Genomic DNA, 18,534 nt, shown 5'->3' with positions numbered 1-18,534 from the left:
GAAGAACGACAAGTATCCCTTCTAGCATATGTGGGCTGGAGGTGGAGCTTTGTTTTTTTTTTTTTTTTTGAGGGATAGAGGTGGAGCTTATTGGTGACTAGGAATACGTTCACGTTACCACTTGCCTGCCACGGCAGTGTGCATTTGCAAAGTTGAATGGACCTTTAAGAATGATCTCTATAATTATTTGTTTTTGTGTGTCAATAGTATAACTTTGTTTAACCCACTTTATTATATTGTGAACATAAAAAATTCCATCCCTATTGCAATGCATGACAAAGATGAGGTGGACGTCATCTGGTTTTAAAGGAGGTGGCTTGAGCGAGAAATGTCCCGCTATGACGGGAAACCGAGCGGGAATGGGAGGTTCCTACAGAAAAAGAGAAGATGCATTGTGGGATGGGTTTTTTTTTGTTGGACTCGGATGTTAGAGATAACATGATGGGTAGCCTGAAGTGACGCACAGACGTTCTGCTAATTAATAGAGAGGACCCCTTCGAACGGTATTGACAAATTGTTTGGACAGGATTTTCCAGCAAAAAAAGTTTTTTTAGAGAGAATTAACCTCATGTCAATGGGCAAGCTTTTTCGAAGTTCACAAAATCATGCATATTTTGGAGAGGATTAATGATGAGATCTTGCCAAATAAGAATTCATCGGCGCCATTATTGTTGATTAACCTCAGATAAAGAGTGATCGCCACAAAAAGGAAATTACTAACAATATATGTTCTTCAGAAGGAAGTACATCAAATCATAAAATAAATCCCGTTTATGCAGGATTGTATTAGTACATTCTTTCTAAAATAGAGGCCTCTCCGCTTGTATAAATCCCAAGGATACGCGGCTTGGAACGATGCAGCCGTTGAATTGAACCTCGCACGTAAATCACCATGAGTTCCTCCCTGGCCCTGCTCCTCCTCCTCGCAGCAGCCAGCGCCCCTACCCTCGCAGTCGGCGTCTCCCCTGCCGTCAACCCGAGAGTGCTCCCGGCGGCCGCCTCCTCAAACGACACGCTGCAGCGCGGCATCGTCGCCACCAACCAGACCGCGAACAGCGTGACGTCCACGCTGCACATCATCTCAGACCTCGTGCGCGACCTCAACACCTGCACTGGGTACTACACGACCATGGCCAAGACGGTGGCCGCCGCCCTCGACGACCTTCACGCCGGACGCGTCGTCAACGCGACCGATAAGCTGAACGACGCCCTGGGCGCGCCTAGTGACTGCGACATCTTGCTGAGCGGCGTAGGAGTGATCGGGAAGGTCGATCGTAATCCCATTCGGAAGGAGAACGGCGACAACGAGAAGCTTGTCCAGTTAGCCATCAACATCTTGAACCCGCCGAGAAGCTAGAGGGGCGTACGGATTGTACGCATGGGCGGCCAAATAAATTAGATGTTCGGTTCTGTAACATATGTAATCGATCAACCGATATTTTTTGGTGGTTCTGATCTACTCCCTTCATTCCAAAATAGATGACTCAACTTTGTACTAACAATCTATTTTGGAACGGAGGGAGTACGTGGTAGTCCAAATTGAGCATATTCGAGGAGTATTGTGATGCTTCAAAATTCTTAGTTTGGTTGCTTGCTGCCTGGAGCATCTTATTATGTTCCAATTGAACTTTAGTCCTTTTCCAAGTTATATGGCAAAACTATAGGACAACACTACCGCGCGATGCACAGTAGGTGACCCGGGCCACGGCCGTCTGGCCGATCGTACGGTATGGACACCGTCGAGTGCATGGGGAGTGACGTATCTATAAATCAACAGAGCCAAACCGATACATTGGTGATAAGAATATCCTTTTACAAAGCAGATCAAAGGAAAAAAAATGTGAATATAGGAGAGTCCACTCTTGTCTGGTTTTTATGGCATGTACAATGGTTGATAAGGTAGTCTTATCTTAAGTTTTGCATGTAATTTAGAGATGACACAAAAAAATTGTCTAAATGGGTCATCTCTTAGCCGTATCTTCAATAACTAGATATTCCTAAAAACTTGGTGAGACATATTGTGCTAAGATCATCTCTTAGGGCATGTACAATGGTTGATAAGATAGTCTTATCTTAAGTCTTGCATGTAATTTAGATATGTCAAAAAATTTGTCTACAATGGGTCATCTCTTAGCCTCACCTTCAATAACTACGTATTCCTAAAAATGTGGTGAGACATATTGTGCTAAGAGATCATTATTAAATAAGAGAAGACAAACTTTTTCTTATGACCGCTCTCTCCTCCACCTCATCATTTATCCTACGTGGCACTTCTAAGATAGCATCATTGTACGTGTCCTTATCTTCTCTTAAATAAGAGAAGAGAAGCCTTTTCTTATGAGTTCTCTCTCCTTCACCATATCATTTATTCTACGTGACATTCCTAGGATAGCACTAGTCATGGGAACCTTCTATAATGTTTTGGCCCATTTTCCTTTTTGAATCTTTTTTTGTTTTGGTATTCTACAGTTTTTGTTCTTTTTAATAAAAAGCTTGTTCTACAACTTTTTAAAAAAGTTCAACTTTCATAATGTTCTCAATTTTTAAAAACCGTTCATCTGTTTTATATTATAAAAATTGTTAATAATTGTTCTTAAGTTTTAGAAAGTGTTCAAATAAATAAATAATATTGATTTTATTTATAAATAATATTTCCAAAATGTTAGCAAATGTTCCAAATAATAGTGCTTTCCCAAAAAAACATTCTCAAAATTTAGACTGTTCACATTTCAAAAATAATATTTTTTCATATTTTTAAAGGCCAAATGGAAAAGAAATTTTAAATTAACAGAACCAAAAAAAACATAATAAACAAAGCCTCGCTAAGCTGCATTGCGCTAAAAAGGCCCCCGCCTAGGAGGCGCGTTTGATTGCCCTCCTATTTTCTACTATATACTACTTATAAAAACACGAGTATCATGTATCCATCACATCATCAATAATTTAAAAATATGTCAATGACATTAATTATAACTTAGAAAGACATTAATTGCATTAAACGCAAAACAATCTTGAAATCAACATTAAGTGTGAATAATCTTAAAAAGAATATTACTTTCATAATGGACATGTGTTGCACGTACACATTACTAATTTGATGCAATATTTGTCAGTTAAGAGATCACTCTGCACACGTCGTAGGTTACGTATTAAACCTTTTTTTTCTTTGCAAATTTTTTGCAATCGAACTTGACGTCATAGTTTACCTTGCAGTAACCCATAATTACGACCAGCTGGATCAAGATTTCTACACGCTTTTCCTGGTGTCCGGATAGCCATGGCCATGCATGATGGAACCATGGGATGCATGAATATGCATGTGGCACCTAGCTAGGTAGATCCACGAGCGAGAGGACAAGGATGCATGTAATCATGCAAGATAAAATAAGCTGGCTGGCCACGCCACATCACAGACTTGTTTCGTTCGTTTCCACGGATCGAGTCATCGAGAGAGCAAAGTGTTCTTTCACTAGTACTCGCACATGCATGCATGCAACTGAACAATCATATCACACGGCACGTGGTTTCAGCACACAGCACACCGAACCAATCCACCAGCCCAGTATATACTCGTCATACGGATGTAGATACACTACGTGTCACGGTCTCGGAATGATGACGACGGGACACCGGCGCGCGCGGGCAGGTCAAAGGAAGATCATGCATGCCGACCTCTCGCCTCTCTCTGGATGGTTTATAAAAGAATTTCTGCATTTGGCGACACATGCCAAGTCCAAACTAGTGTCGTGGTTTTCTCAATGGGGACAAATGTATGTAGCACGCCTCGCCGGACGTATGGTAACGTATGGTAGAGGCGCCGTGCTGGACCGTGCATGTAGTGGCGAGTGAGGGGATCTAGCTGCTGCTGGTATATGTAATAATTTTTATGTCGACGTCTGAAGAATGTGACGCTGGCTGTGGATATGATCCAGCTAGTAAATTTTACTCTTATGTGTGTACGCTCATTTTGTTTCCTCAGGGAGCATGCATGCCTGTACCTCAGTTGGCTGAGATTTCACCAATTCTTATTCAATTTTGCATTTTTTTTTGCCATGCTATAAAATTTTGTATTATCTGATAAAAGAAATTGCAATGCGGACTTGGCCGACTGATGTTCAGTTGACATCAATGGAGCTCGTCTCACAAGTCTTGACGATGATCCATATATATAACTAGGTCAAGTGACGCTTTTTCAAAAGGAGCCCGCGTAGGTCAATGCGGCCATCGCTGGGCTCGTTATCTCTCATCCCGATAGTGGTTTAGAATACTTGGTCAACTAACCTTTTTGCAAAAGTAGGCCGCGTTGGTCGATGCAGGGAGTGCTCACCTTGCTATCTTCAGTCCTTGGCAGTGGGCTATAATATTAGGTGAAGTGATGATTTTGCAAAATAGGAGGCTGTGTTAATCAATGCAACCTTGCTCGCCTCGCCATCTACCATCTTGATTGTGATCTATAATACTAGGTCAAGTGACACTTAAAAGGGCAATGTAGCCATTGCTTGGCTCGCTATCTTCGTTCTTGGAAGTGGTCTATAATACTAGGTTATATTTTTGCAATAAGAAGGTTGCATTCTTCAATGCAACCATTGTTTGACTCGCTATATTCCATCTCGATAGTGATCTTTAATACAACGTCAAGTGACATTTAGAAGGGCAATGCATCCATTCCTCGACTCGGTTATCTCCGGTCCTTGCAATGATATATAATACTAGGTTAGGTGACATTTTTTTGCAAAAGGTGGTTGCACCGGTCAATGGAACCATTACTCGGATCGCCATCTTTTATCCTGGCAACAATTTATAATATTAGGTTAAGTGATATATTTTGCAAAAAGAGGCCGCGTTGGTCAATCTAGCCATTGCTCGGATCGCCATCTTTCATCCTGGCAACAATCTATAATACTAGGTTAAGTGGGGATTTTTTTTTTGTTGCAAAAGAAGGTTGTGTTGGTCAATGCATGCAACCATTGCTCAGCTCGCCATCTTCCGTCCTAGCAACGGCCTATAGTACTAGGTTAAGTGAGTTTTTATACAAAAGAAGGCCGCATTGGTCGATGCAGGCATTGCTCGACTCGCCATCTTCCGTCATGACAATGATCTATAATACTAGGTTAAATGACTTATTTGCAAAAGGAAGCCGCGTTGGTCAATGCAGCCATTGCTCCGGTCGACATGTTTAATCCTGGCAACAATCCATAATACTGGGTTAAATGACTTTTTTGCAGAAGGAGGCCGCGTTCGTCAATGCAGCCATTGCTCGGGTCGCCATCTTTTATCCTGGCAACCTTCTATAATAAGCGACTCTTTTTTTGCAAAGGACGCCACATTGGTCAATGCAGCCATTGCTCGGCTCGCCATCTTCCGTCCTGACAACGATCTATAATACTAGGTTAAGTGGGTTTTTTTTTTGCAAAAAGAAGCTTGCGTTGGTCAATGCAGCCATTGCTCGACACGCCATCTTCCGTCCTACAAATGATCTATAATACTAGGTTCAGTGACTTTTTTTTCAAAAGGATGCCGGGTTGGTCGATGCAGCCATTGCTCGGCTCGCCATATTCCGTCCTGGCAACAATCCATAATACTAGGTTAAGTGGGGTTTTCTTTTTGCAAAAGAAGGCTATGTTGGTCAATGCAACTATTGCTCAGCTCGTCATTTTCCGTCCTAGCAAAAAACTATAATACTAAGTTAAGTGACTTTTTATGCAAAAGAAGGCAGCATTGGTCAATGCAACCATTGCTCAACTCGCCATCTTTAGTCCTGGGAACAATCTATAATGCTAGGTTAAATGACTTTTTTGCAAAAGGAGGCTGCGTTCGTCAATGCAACCATTGCTCGGGACGCCATCTTTTATCCTGACAACAATCTATAATACTAAGTTAAGTGACATTTTTTTGCAAAGGACGCCACGTTGGTCAATTAGCCATTGCTCGGCTCACCATCTTCCGTCCTGGTAACGATCTATAATACTAGGTTAAGTGGGTTTTTTGTAAAAGAAGGTTGTGTTGGTCAATGCAGCCATTGCTCGGCACACCATCTTCCGTCCTACAAATGATCTATAATACTAGGTTAAGTGACTTTTTTTTGCAAAGGAGGCCGGGTTGGTCGGTGCAACTATTGCTCGGCTCGCCATCTTCCGTCGTGGCAACAACCTATAATACTAGGTTAAGTGGGTTTTTTTTGCAAAAGAAGGTTGTGTTGGTCAATGCAACCATTGCTCAACTTGTCATCTTCCGTAGCAACGACCTATAATACTAGGTTAAGTGACTTTTTATGCAAAAGAAGGCCGCATTGGTCAATGCAGTCATTGCTCGACTCGCCATCTTCCGCCATGGCAACGATCTATAATACTATGTTAAATGACTTTTTTTGCAAAAGAAAGCCGCGTTGGTCAATGTAGCCATTGCTCAGCTCGACATCTTTAGTCCGGGTAACAATCTATAATACTAGGTTAAGTGGTTTTTTTGCAAAAAAAGGTTGTGTTGGTCAATGCAGCCATTGCTCGGCACACCGTCTTCCGTCCTACAAATGATCTATAATACTAGGTTAAGTTATTTTTTTGCGAAATGAGGCCGGGTTGGTCGATGCAGCCATTGCTCGGCTCACCATCTTCCGTCCTGACAACAATCTATAATACTAGGTTAAGTGAGATTTTATGAAAGGAGGCCGAGTTGGTCAATGCGACCATTGCTCGGCAAGCCATCTTTCGTCCTAGAAATGATCTATAATACTGGGTTAAGTGACCCTTTTTTGCAAAAGAGGCCGGGTTGGTCGATGCAGCCATTGCTCGGCTCGCTACCTTCGTGGAACAATCTATAATAATAGATTAAGTGAGTTTTGCGAAAGGAGGCCGGCTTGGTCAATGCAACCATTGCTTGGCTTGCTATCTTTCGTCCGGGCAGTGATCTGTAATACTAGGTCACACAACTTTTTTGCAAAAGGATGTCGTGTTGGTAAAAAATTGACGAAAATGGGGTTCCCCAGCCCCATGTTTGTGACACCATTCAATTCTCTTTTAGATTATACACGTACATGTGACACAAAAACGAGCGCCTCCGCGATTCCCTCAAAAACAAAAAAACAAAAACGAGCGCCTCCGCGAAGCAAACATTTAGATGTACATGGCCATTGGTGCGGAGAGAGTATCCCACGGAAACCAAGCTACGCCAAGTACTCAATCCTGTAGCTAGGGTTGAGTTAGTGTTCAAACCAGATAGCTTGCCCGTCAACTTGAGTAGTACTACTAGCAGTACGTTTTAGATCAGTAACTAATTAAGACCATCTAAATCAATGCCCCTGATGTCGATCGTCGTTTATGGACGTCAGCAGTAATTGTTGAGATAACCATGGAACCATGGGGCTGGTAGCACCTTGGACTAGGAAGATTCGATACAAAATAGGTTAATTTTCACCCGGCACGTCGTTTCACGCGGCCCAACCTCCGTCTCGTCCGTTGTTGTTTTAAACTCGGTACAGACGCAAGCGCTCATAGATATACATATACATTCATTTTTATGAACACATATATGAACATTCTACTCCTATGAACACCTTCAATAGACTGAGCCGGCATATCATCTTGAGATTTACAAAGTCATCATAAGTATCTCGACGTTGACGGGAACGTCTCCTCCCACTAAAAACGCATCACCGAAAATCCTAAAATAAATTCAAAAATAATGCGAGCATCAGGACTTAAATTTTGATGGCTAAAAATACCACCGTCTTTCTAACCATCCAACCACAGATGGCATGGCAGAGGGCATCCAGTCGATTCTCGTCGCAGATATGTGTCACGGTCCTCGTGGCGACGACGAAACGAGACGCTGGCACAAGTCAAAAGGAGATTGGCAGTGGCCAGCGGCAGCGGATAGCTTATTTATAGAAGATGTCCACATTTGACAACGGAGGCACATGTCATGTCACGCAGGCTCACATGCGAGAAGTCCAAACAGGATGCCGCATGCAGTTTTCTCAATGGAGACAAGCACGCAGGCTCACGGTGCTGGGCCGTGAACGAGCGAGTGAGATCTTGGCCATGATTTTTATGTCGGCGTCTAGGTAAAGCTGTGACGCTGGTGGTGGTCTAGTGGACAAGGTGGTCTAGTGGACAAGATGAAAGGAACGATTAAGATGCGTGTAAAACGAAAAGATCGAGTAGGCTGAGCTCCCACCTCTTTACTTGGCATTGGCTCCTTTCTATTGGCTTCTTTCTAGTGGGAGTATCGGTCATTCTGATGGCATCTTTTTAGGTGTGAAGAATGCCACCTTTGAGGTGGGTAGTATGGACCGGGGCAGTTCTTTGTTAGCATGGAACTTTATGAATGGGCCCTCAACTTCAAGTGGGAGGCGATCATCGTATACGGCCCCACTGACAATAGTCGGTCGGCCTCCTTCCTCGACGAGCTCCATAGGAAGGTTTTGGCTGCCTCTCTTTCGGTAGTGGTCGGGGGCGATTTTAATCTCCTCCGATTCGCGGAAGACAAGAGCAATTCTCATGTCAACTTTGCGCGTATGCAAATATTTAATGACTGCATTGCTGATCTTGCCTTCGCGAAATAGATAGGATTGGTGCCAGATTCACCTGGACCAATCGCCAGGCGTCCCCGACCCAGTCCGTCCTAGACTGGGTCCTACTCTCTCCGGAATGGGACCTCCGCTGCTCCCTCGCCTCCCTCCGGGCCATCACCCGGATTGGCTCCGACCACGTTCCTCTCCTCATGTCCTCTGCCGACGAGCGACCGCCGATTCCCCCCCCCCCCCCCCCCGCTTCCGGTTTGAGACATTCTGGTTGTCCCAAACGGGTTTCGTGGCGGCCGTCGGCGCTCGCTGGGTGGAGGCGCGTGCCCACCCCCACCCCCGTCCCCCCTCGACCATTGACTCGTGGCAGTTCTGTGCCAAGCGTGGCCGGCAGTTCATGAAGGGATGGGGCGCCAACCTGGGGCGTGATCTCCGCGAACGCAAGAAGGCCCTGTTGACCGGCATCCAGGCCCTGGACCTACGTGCGGACGCGACCGGCCTCTTCCCCAAGGAGTGGCTTTCCCGATACGACTTGGAAGACCAACTCTCTGGCATCTACACCGACGAGGAGGCCTATTGGCGACTGCGTGGCTCCCAGAAATGGGTATTGAATGGCGACGCGAATACGGCCTACTTTCAGGCCATTGCGAATGGCTGCCGTAGACGCAACACCATCCCCCTTCTCTGGGATGGCGGGGCCCTTCTGCAATCCCCGGGTGACATTCGGGCCCATGTCGACGGGTTCTACAGATCCCTGTTCTCCTCCGCTCCTAGGAGCGGCCTATCTCTGGCCCATGATTGTTGGACCGGCCACCAGCTAGTTTCTGCTGCGGAGAACACGACCCTTACGTCCCCCTTCTCCGAGGGCGAGGTCTGGGCTGCCATTAGAGGCATGAACCCTACCGCGGCCCCGGGCCCGGATGGCCTCCCGGTAAAATTCTTCCAGGCCTTCTGGAATGTGATTAAGCCTGAGATCATGGCCATCTTCGACGAGTTCTACGTTGGGTCCATCGACCTCGGGCGCCTCAACTATGGGATCATTTCGCTCATCCCCAAAGTGCCTGGGGCTTCCGACATCCGCCAGTTCCGACCGATCAATAGGGTGACCCTGCTCACCGACCACATTACCCACCCCAACCAGTCCGCCTTCATTCAAGGGCGGTATATCCTGGATGGGGTGCTAGTTCTCCATGAAGTCCTCCATGAGGTCCGGTCTAAACACCTCAGGGCGGTCTTCCTGAAGATCGATTTCCATAAGGCATATGACACTGTTAGTTGGCCCTTCCTTCGGGAAGTTCTGCTCCGGAAGGGCTTCGACGACCGGTGGATCACCCGAGTGATGCAGATGGTGTCCTGTGGTCGCACTACCGTGAACATCAATGGGGAGATCGGCCCTTACTTCCCCACCCTTTGTGGGGTCAGACAAGGCGACCCCTTCTCCCTATTCTTGTTCAACATGGTGGTGGATGCGCTTGCAGCCATCCTGGATAAGGCTAAGGCTGCGGGCCATATTCGTGGGATCTCCCTTCTCCAGTACGCCGACGACACCATCATGGTAGAAGGCTCGGAGACGGACATCTCTAACCTTAAGTTCCTCCTCCTCTGCTTCCAACAAATGTCTGGCCTCAAGATCAACTTCGACAAGAGTGATATGATGGTGATGGGCTACTCTCGGCGGAATGCCTGGACATTGCCAACCGGCTTAACTGCCGCCTGGGCTCCTTCCCCACGACTTACTTGGGAACGCCCATTAGTGTCTCTAGGCTTACCGTCGCTGACTTGCGTCCGATCGTGGCCAAGCTGCAAACGCGCATAGAGCCCTGGCAGGGTAGTTGGCTGTCGAAGCCTGCTCGGACAATCCTCATCAACTCCTCTCTTTCCAGCCTCCTCTTGTTCCTCATGAGCTTCTACAGCCTTCACGAGACTCTGCACCATGAGATCGCCAAAGTCCAGTCTCGTTTCTACTGGGCAGGCGATAACAATAAGCAGAAATACCATATGGTTAGCTGGCCAGATATTTGCAAGCCTCAGGAACAAGGAGGCCTCGGTATCATGTGCTCTGAGTGCATGAATATTGCTCTCTTATCCCGCTGGCTCTGGCGCATTTCGCAAGGGCATGGCGGCCTCTGGTTAGACATCATCCGGAACAAGTACCTTCGGGGGCAACCCCTAGCCTTCTGTCAGAGATCTAGCAGTTCCTAGTTCTGGCAGTCAGTCATCCAACTACTCCTGGTCCTCCGCATTGGGACCTCCATCCCGGTTGGATCTGGGGCTGCGACTCTGTTCTGGTTCGACCGGTGGGCGGGAGACACCCCCTTCGCGGCACGCTTCCCCGACCTCTTCTCCATCGCCGTCGACCCTTCGATCTCAGTTGAGAGGGCCCTTATTGACTTAGGGCGCCTCGCATTCCGGAGGCCATTTGGGCCTCCGGATTCCGCCGCGTGGCGTGAGTTACTTGATTGCGTCGCTCTCCACGAGCCGGTAGTGGATGCGGGCCCAGACCAGGTTAGGTGGCGTCTTGAGCCGTCAGGCCAATTCTCCACCAAGTCCCTATACCAGGCCATTGCCCCTTCCACCGCCCCTCCCCCCCTTTCAGCGGTGTGGTCCATCCGCCTGCCACTGAAGATCCGGATCTTCATGTGGCAATGGATCCGGGGTGAAGGTCCGCAAGCGCAATGGCCCGGGTACTGGCCTCCGCCCGCTTTGCGGTGTCCCCGAAGACTCGAATCACATCTTCTTCTCTTGTGTGTCCGCTCAATTTGTGTGGAGCTGCTTTAGAGAGGTGGTCGGTGGTAACTGGTGCCACACCAACTTCCCCGACCTATTCGCCGAACACCAGAGCGCCCCTGCCTTCTGGCCACATTAGGTGGCTTGAGATTGGGGCCCTCGCTTGGACCCTCTCGACGATCCGCAATAAACTTGTGATCCGGCGCATTCCTCTTCGACGGGCTACTGACGCTCTCTTCAAACTATCTGGTTACTTGCAGCTTTGGCGGCCGCTTAGCCACCCACAGGACCGGGACGCCATCTCCGCCTTCATCGCCGACCTTCGCTCGATGGCCGTCCGTTTGTTGCCGCCGCTCCCTCCGCCACCGCCGGAGCCAGATTAGGCGTTGGACGTGTTCTCCGGCTCCCCCTTGTTTTCTTTTTTGTTAGGGCTTGTTGAGCTGTGCCCTCGGCAGAACCTTTGTACTTCCTCCAGTGATACTTGGGTGTGTGTGTTCTGGACTAGTGCTTGGATGTTTGCTTTATTTATAAAGTGGGACGAAAGCCTTTTTCGATAAAGATCGAGTAAGTTTTTAGGTAAGATGTCCAGGGCTCCCCTAAAAAAAACCCGAAAATGGTAATCCCATATGTTCGGGATTTAATCATGACAAATCAAACGTTTCTTATGATGATTTTAGTGATGCGGGATGACAAGTTTACTTGACATGCACGACAATTTTCTGACAGAAAATACACTGAGCATAGGGTTGTCATGCTTGTCAACTAAAATTGTCATGCTCGTGTCACTAAAATTGCCATCGAAAACATTTAGGGCTCGTGCCAGTAAAACTGTCATGGTCATATCCCGAACCTTCAGGCATTATCGAGGTCCAAAAAGAAAAGATGTTCAGGGCTCGGTATTTTTTTTTCATGGGATCATCATATTGATAGTTTTGAGTTTCCACATTAGCATCATCTCCGTTCCAAACTAATTGAACTTTCAGATTTACGCCAAGTTGAACTTTTGTATGCTTGTACTTTCGGAGATAGTTGAAATGCAATTTGATGGTCTGGACCTTGGACTTTAGACAAAGCTTGGTTGTGGAGCCTGTAAAAATCCCACCAACCGGGTCGTTTGATTAAAGAATCCAGATGGTGTGGGCATTTCCTTGTTTTCATTTGGAGCATATTTTCTGTATATTAAGCTCCGTGTTCATCAATCAATGAGAAAAAAGAGAAACATCATCTTATTAGTAAATGAATTTTGTCATAATTGATGAAAGAGAAATGAAGTGGGGATAGATCAACGAGCTGATGGGCTCGTTAAGCTCGTGCTCGTTAAGTCCAATGGTAAAAGAAGCTGCTCGACTCTATTCGTTTGAAGCCCGTGAATGCTTGCAGGCACTTAGTAACATATTACAGGTGCAATTGTATCCTATACGCTCTCTCACGAAACGGGTCGATCCTCCCCCTCCCATCAAGAGGGAACGTCTTTGGTGCACCAAGGCAATTGGTGCTACCGGTGCACCGGACCCCGTTGCACATTCAAAAAGATTGAAAAAAAAATGGGAAAAAAATTTAGTGTATCAATACAACATAGATGTATGTTGTCACGAAAATTGAAATCAAAATTCAAAACGATGGTCCATGTACAAAAATGACAAATTTGACGTCAATGTGCCAGGCTCGCCAAAACGGAAGCCCAACTTGTGTTATGTACTATTCAGTGTCAAATTTGTGCGCTGCCGAAGCCACCACTCCACGAATGTGTCATCACTGGTCGGGCGTTGGATGGTAATCTGCAGCCAATCGAAGCAACGGTACCAAGCTTCACTGTCCACGGATCGCTAGCTAGACTTAACGAGCTGAAATCGATGATGGGCTTGGTTGGCTGAAAAGCGAGCTAGAGACTTAACAAGCCGAGCCATATGAAACGCTGATTAGTAAGTTGGCGAGCCAGGACGCACCCCTATCCTATCCACAACCCGTCGGCCTCCCTCCCGTCCCGCCGGCCCCGTGCGCCGCGTATAAGTACACCTGCGCAGGGAGGCAGGCGAGCGAAACACGGTGAAAAAACCACGCACGAATATATCCAACCAAATCCACCCCTCTCCCTCTCCACGCGCCGCTGGGCCCTCGGCCGCGCGACACGACGCCCCCCCTCCCTCCCCTTGCCACCATTCCGAGGCCCATGTGCTCTGCTCACTGCTCCCGTCCGTCACATGCTCGCCGGTCCTCACTGCTCCTAGCCTAGCAGCGGCAGCCACACAGCAGGCGGTCGCGGTGAGTGAGTGAGGCGCGGGACGGAGATGAAGGAGGCGGCTGGCGGCGGCGGGGACGGGGCCGGGGGGTTCGTGCGGGCGGACCAGATCGACCTCAAGAGCCTCGACGAGCAGCTCGACCGTCATCTGGCCCGCGCATGGACCCTGGACAAGCCCAAGCGCGGCGCCGGCGACGGCCAGGAGCGGCGGCAGCAGCCGCGGGAGGACTGGGAGGCCGACCCCGCCAGGCTCGTCGTCCGGGGCGTCATCGCGCGCGGCACCTTCGGCACCGTCCACCGCGGCGTCTACGACGGCCTCGACGTCGCAGGTCCGTCCCGCCGCCATCTCCTCTACCGCACTCCCCTCCCCCGTTCACTGCACGCGTCTTCATTGCGCGCACGGCACGCGGGCACACAGCCAGTCCAGCCCAGCCGCGACTCCGCGCGCGCCCGCACGCTGTTCGACGGAATGCCCGTGCGCACCGGCCGATTGCGGCGACACGAGACTCACTCGATAGGTGCCGCGCGCCCACCTGCCCGCCCGCCGATGTGTCTCGAGCTCTTCCTTTACTTTCCCCTTTTAGCAAGTCGCACAAGTTGGTGCCGCTGCCTTTTCTTGGTGGCCTTTCAATCCCGGGGTGCATACGTTCCCCGTGACACCACACCAGTTGGACATGGCGGCTGGCGTTCGGTGCGCCCTTTGGCTTCGCTCATCTGAACCAAAACCACTTGTTCGGTATCATGGGCTCATCTCATCTCATCCATGGCCGCGTCATTCATGTGATCTCTGAGAGCTACACAACGCCGAGAAAGCGGTTTCCGGTCGCGATCCAAGTTTCCTGCAGGGTCTAGCAAATGTGACAGACATTTTACTAGTGTGCAGTGATGCAATCTAGAGATTTTTGTTAATTTTCAAACCGGATTCAGCATAGATGCAATTGCACCCACGGCATGGCAACAGCATAAATACATGGATCTCTCCATGCTGAATTATCTTTCTGAGCTCAGCAATGCATGCCATTAAACTCGATTGTTGAGCAGTTGCTGTTCTGTTATTGAGCGACTCAGGCTTGTCGAAAGCATTCGCCTATTTCTCCCATCCCGACACGGGCTCCTTCATTTTGCAATCCCCAAGCTCTATGCACACATTGCTCTGCAAAGCAAATCAATTTGGAATCCCAATATGTGTATACGGTTGTAAGCTTGATTAAAAAAAAATGCATGTGTTATCCTGTAAGCACTTGAATTAAAATAAAGCTTATTTCGGTACCGGATAATGTTACCTCATTAGCCTAGACAGCACTACAGCTAGTATGCTGTTGTCGACCCATATATCCCAGGACAGGGTATACAGATCTTCTGTAGCAAATAGCCTGCCCTCTTTCTCTTGCTTGCTGTCCCACCTCAATCCTGGCAACAGCCTTTCACATCAATTCTTCATTCTTATTTTGGGACAATAGTTGCTACAGAAGTTGAAAGCTCTTATTAGCACTGTCAATTTTGAACATGGATGGTTAACAGCAGTTATGTTTCAGTGAAACTGCTTGATTGGGGAGAGGATGGTCACAGGTCAGAGCAAGAAATAACAGCAATAAGAGCAGCCTTTTCACAAGAAGTCTCCGTCTGGCATAAGCTTGATCATCCAAATGTAACTAAGGTACTGTTTGGCTTGGAACGTTATTGTGGTTCCTTCAGTTTTATTTGATTAATCTGCTTTGATTTTTGACATGCGTCATTTGTTGCATTTATCGATTCTTGAAAAAATGATGATGAAATGAAATGAATCTTCAGTGTTGGGACTGATGACCGATACTTGCTGTCTAAATGCAATACAAGCGCATTGCAGCGATAAAGTTGTTAACTATCCCTGTATAAACATTAGCTTCCTTAGTTAGGCCTCTAACAAACTAAGAAGTTTTCAGTAAGTTCTGTGTAAGCCAATAGAATGGAAGCTGTGACACATTGTCTGCTTAGACGAAATATTAGTTCTCAGTAAAAATGATGAAGTGTTCACATATATCAAATGCTTTCACCTCTCACTTGTCATGTTGTTATGATGGAACCAGGGGTGCTGCACCTCTCACTTGTCAGTAAGATTTATATCTTTTGTACAATAGTTACATCAGAATCGGATTAACCCATCTAAAGCCTGACCGTATCTCAGCAAGCTTATCTAGTATATTCCTTTGGTTATGTCATTATTGACACCTAAATTCATTTGTTTCAAGTATTAAGATACTTGACAAGTATTGCCATTTGCCATATTAAACATGACTAACAACAGCTTCATTTTTCCTGTACAGTTTATAGGGGCTATAATGGGTGCTGGGGATCTGAATATTCAGACAGAAGATGGAAACATTGGCATGCCAAGTAATGTGTGCTGTGTCATTGTGGAGTACCTTGCTGGAGGTGCACTGAAAACATTTCTGATAAAGAACAGGAGAAGGAAGTTGGCTTTTAAAGTTGTGGTCCAGATAGCTCTTGACCTTGCCAGGGGGTAAGTGGTCACTTCATTCTCATCAGTCTTGCTATTCAGTCTTCGACTCCTGCTGGCCTCCAAAGTTCTCACTGTTTTGGGGGAATACTGACCTTTAAATTTTGGACAGATTAAGCTATCTTCACTCGAAGAAAATTGTGCACCGTGATGTGAAGACTGAAAACATGCTTCTTGACAAAACAAGGACTGTAAAAATCGCAGATTTTGGTGTTGCTCGCCATGAGGCTGCAAACCCCAGTGATATGACAGGCGAAACAGGCACCCTTGGCTACATGGCGCCTGAGGTATCTATCTTATCTGGACGGTCTTTTTGTGTCCTTGCAGTTTCTCTTCTACACCATTTTGCCTATACTTATCTAAATTGCAGAAGAAAATAATCTAATACAAGCTGACATCTTCGTACTCCCTCCGTCCGGAAATACTTGTCATAGAAATGGATACAAATGGATGTATCTAGAACTAAAATACATCTAGATACATCCATTCGGCGGACAAGTATTTTCGGACGGAGGGAGTATTAGACAGTGCCTTTGCATACGCTAGCCCCCTGCATGTTACATGCCTTACATCGAGGGCATCTGATGTGCAGGTTCTCAACGGCAACGCTTACAACAGGAAATGTGACGTCTACAGCTATGGGATCTGCTTATGGGAGGTCTACTGCTGCGACATGCCGTACGCGGACCTGAGCTTCTCGGAGGTCACGTCCGCTGTTGTTCGTCAGGTACAACAAACCTGCAGTTCTACCTAGCCGTACTTGTTATTTTTCTGATGATTTCTGAACTTGTTGGCACTTGACAATACACACATTCTCTGATGTCCAGAACCTGAGGCCGGAGATCCCGCGGTGCTGCCCGAGCGCCTTTGCGAACGTGATGAAGCGGTGCTGGGACGCGAACCCCGACAAGCGGCCGGAGATGGCGGAGGTGGTGACGATGCTGGAGGCGATCGACACGTCCAAGGGCGGGGGCATGATCCCCGTGGACCAGGCGAGGGGCATCGGGTGCCTCTCCTGCCTAAGGCCGCGCAGGGGCCCCTGACGGATGGATCACACGGCGAGGTTGAGGTAGTGCCTCTCTGCAATGTTCAGACTGAGCGCTGGATCTCGCGTTAGTTAATTGCGTTTGCTTTAGTTTTAAGGCACGCAAGCCGGTTGATGAAGCTTAGCTAGTGTGCCTGTGACCCTTGGTTTGGCAAGCAGCCCATCTGATGTAAATTCCTGTGTCTACTACCCCTTGCTGTTTATCTAAGAAAGAACCGGCTCGCTCGTTTATCTATCAGTCTATGCTTTTCTGTGCTGAAATCCCAACGTGATCTGCTTCTTGATGAACTGCGCTTCGGTGCCTATGACACGTGGGCCCAACAGGTGGCTGACCCATATGTCAGGGACCCAAAGGCACTGAAGCTGCGTCCCTTCTTGATGCTTCACCCTTGATAATTTTTTTTGGAGAATTGTCAACTATACTAATACAAGTTGTAAAACAAAGAGGAATCGAGACAGCTCTCCTGTGTACGTACTACTCCATCCCTTTCTAAATATAAGCCTTTTTTAGAGATTTCATACAGACTACATACAAATGTATATAGACATATTTTAGAGTATAGATTCACTCAGTTTGATTCATGTATAGTTCATATTGGAATCTTTAAAAAGGCTTACATTTAGGAACAAGGTAGTACATGAGAAGCTCTCACCGTTGACAAGGTGCACTGCAATCCAGTTTTGGGTAATAAGTTTTTTTTTCCTTGAGAATACGCAAATTGCGTACCATATTTTTATAGAAGACGAAGAATAATTTACAAGACATATGCTGTAAGGCACTCAAATTAGGCTTGAGAAACTTTGGCAGAATGCCAAGGGGGAAATACGGATTTCATCCGTAACCACTACAAGCAACCTTGAGATCACTGCCAGGATGGGATGGATGATCATTAAACTAATATAAGATCCTTTAGATCACTTATATTAGTTTACAGAGGGAGTAACTTCTAAAAAACATCTTTGATAAGTGCCTCTGTTGGGACTGACAGGATAATGCTCTCTTGACCTGCTAAGTATTTTCTTTTTTAAATACGCACAAGCGTGTGTATTATGCATTATCAAGGAGATGAGAAGACCTCTTAGTTGGAAAAATAAAACCAACGACTGACACCATTGATGATCGTTCTGTCCAAAGATGAATAAATGGTTGGACACTACATTAAAGTCCAAGGCTGAGCGCGTACAAGGGAGGCTAAACCAACGTTACGTTATACTTAGTATAGTACTTAACTTTTCCAATTCTACCTAGGCTCCAAGCCTTGGAACCACCGCCCAGACTATCCAATGCTGGCAATGGCACCGGGCACAGGCCGGACTCCCACTCTGTCTTGTCCCTCGTCACTTTCACTTGGCTCTTCTCCATCGATTCTCACTTCCTCTGCTCCAGCCGCTGCTCTGTTTCAACTACACCTCAAACCCAAAGCCAATCATCTTGATCCCGTCTCTCCGTTCGTCTCCGCACACTTCTTCCAGGTCAGTGTTTCATCTCTGTTTGTCGAATACTGCCT

General features: G+C 47.1%; 2 protein-coding genes across 2 annotated transcripts; both read left to right on the top strand.

The window, feature by feature from the left end:
- Positions 1-892: 892 nt before the first annotated feature.
- Positions 893-1,357, top strand: LOC141039188 (uncharacterized). Its single transcript, XM_073506506.1, has one exon. It carries the CDS (start codon positions 893-895, stop codon positions 1,355-1,357), a length of 465 nt encoding a protein of 154 aa, XP_073362607.1.
- An 11,922-nt stretch (positions 1,358-13,279) lies between these two features.
- Positions 13,280-17,287, top strand: LOC109760125 (serine/threonine-protein kinase 52). The gene is made up of 6 exons (XM_020318965.4): positions 13,280-13,813; positions 15,020-15,141; positions 15,788-15,984; positions 16,094-16,268; positions 16,574-16,708; positions 16,809-17,287. The coding sequence occupies exons 1-6, from the start codon at positions 13,534-13,536 to the stop codon at positions 17,022-17,024; spliced, it is 1,125 nt and encodes a 374-aa protein (XP_020174554.1). The 5' UTR covers positions 13,280-13,533; the 3' UTR covers positions 17,025-17,287.
- The last annotated feature ends 1,247 nt before the right edge of the window (positions 17,288-18,534 follow it).

The sequence above is a fragment of the Aegilops tauschii genome, chromosome 1 (genome assembly GCF_002575655.3).
Source record: "Aegilops tauschii subsp. strangulata cultivar AL8/78 chromosome 1, Aet v6.0, whole genome shotgun sequence".
Classification (NCBI taxonomy): Eukaryota; Viridiplantae; Streptophyta; class Magnoliopsida; order Poales; family Poaceae; genus Aegilops; species Aegilops tauschii.
This window is presented reverse-complemented; position numbering and strand designations above follow the sequence as displayed.

Excerpts from the sequence above, each read along its gene's own strand:
- LOC141039188 (XM_073506506.1), top strand. The coding sequence starts at position 893 with ATGAGTTCCTCCCTGGCCCTGCTCCTCCTCCTCGCAGCAGCCAGCGCC.
- LOC109760125 (XM_020318965.4), top strand. The coding sequence starts at position 13,534 with ATGAAGGAGGCGGCTGGCGGCGGCGGGGACGGGGCCGGGGGGTTCGTG. Across the intron at positions 15,142-15,787 it reads ATCATCCAAATGTAACTAAG|TTTATAGGGGCTATAATGGG; the intron begins GTACTGTTTGGC and ends TTTCCTGTACAG. Across the intron at positions 16,709-16,808 it reads CGTCCGCTGTTGTTCGTCAG|AACCTGAGGCCGGAGATCCC; the intron begins GTACAACAAACC and ends TCTGATGTCCAG.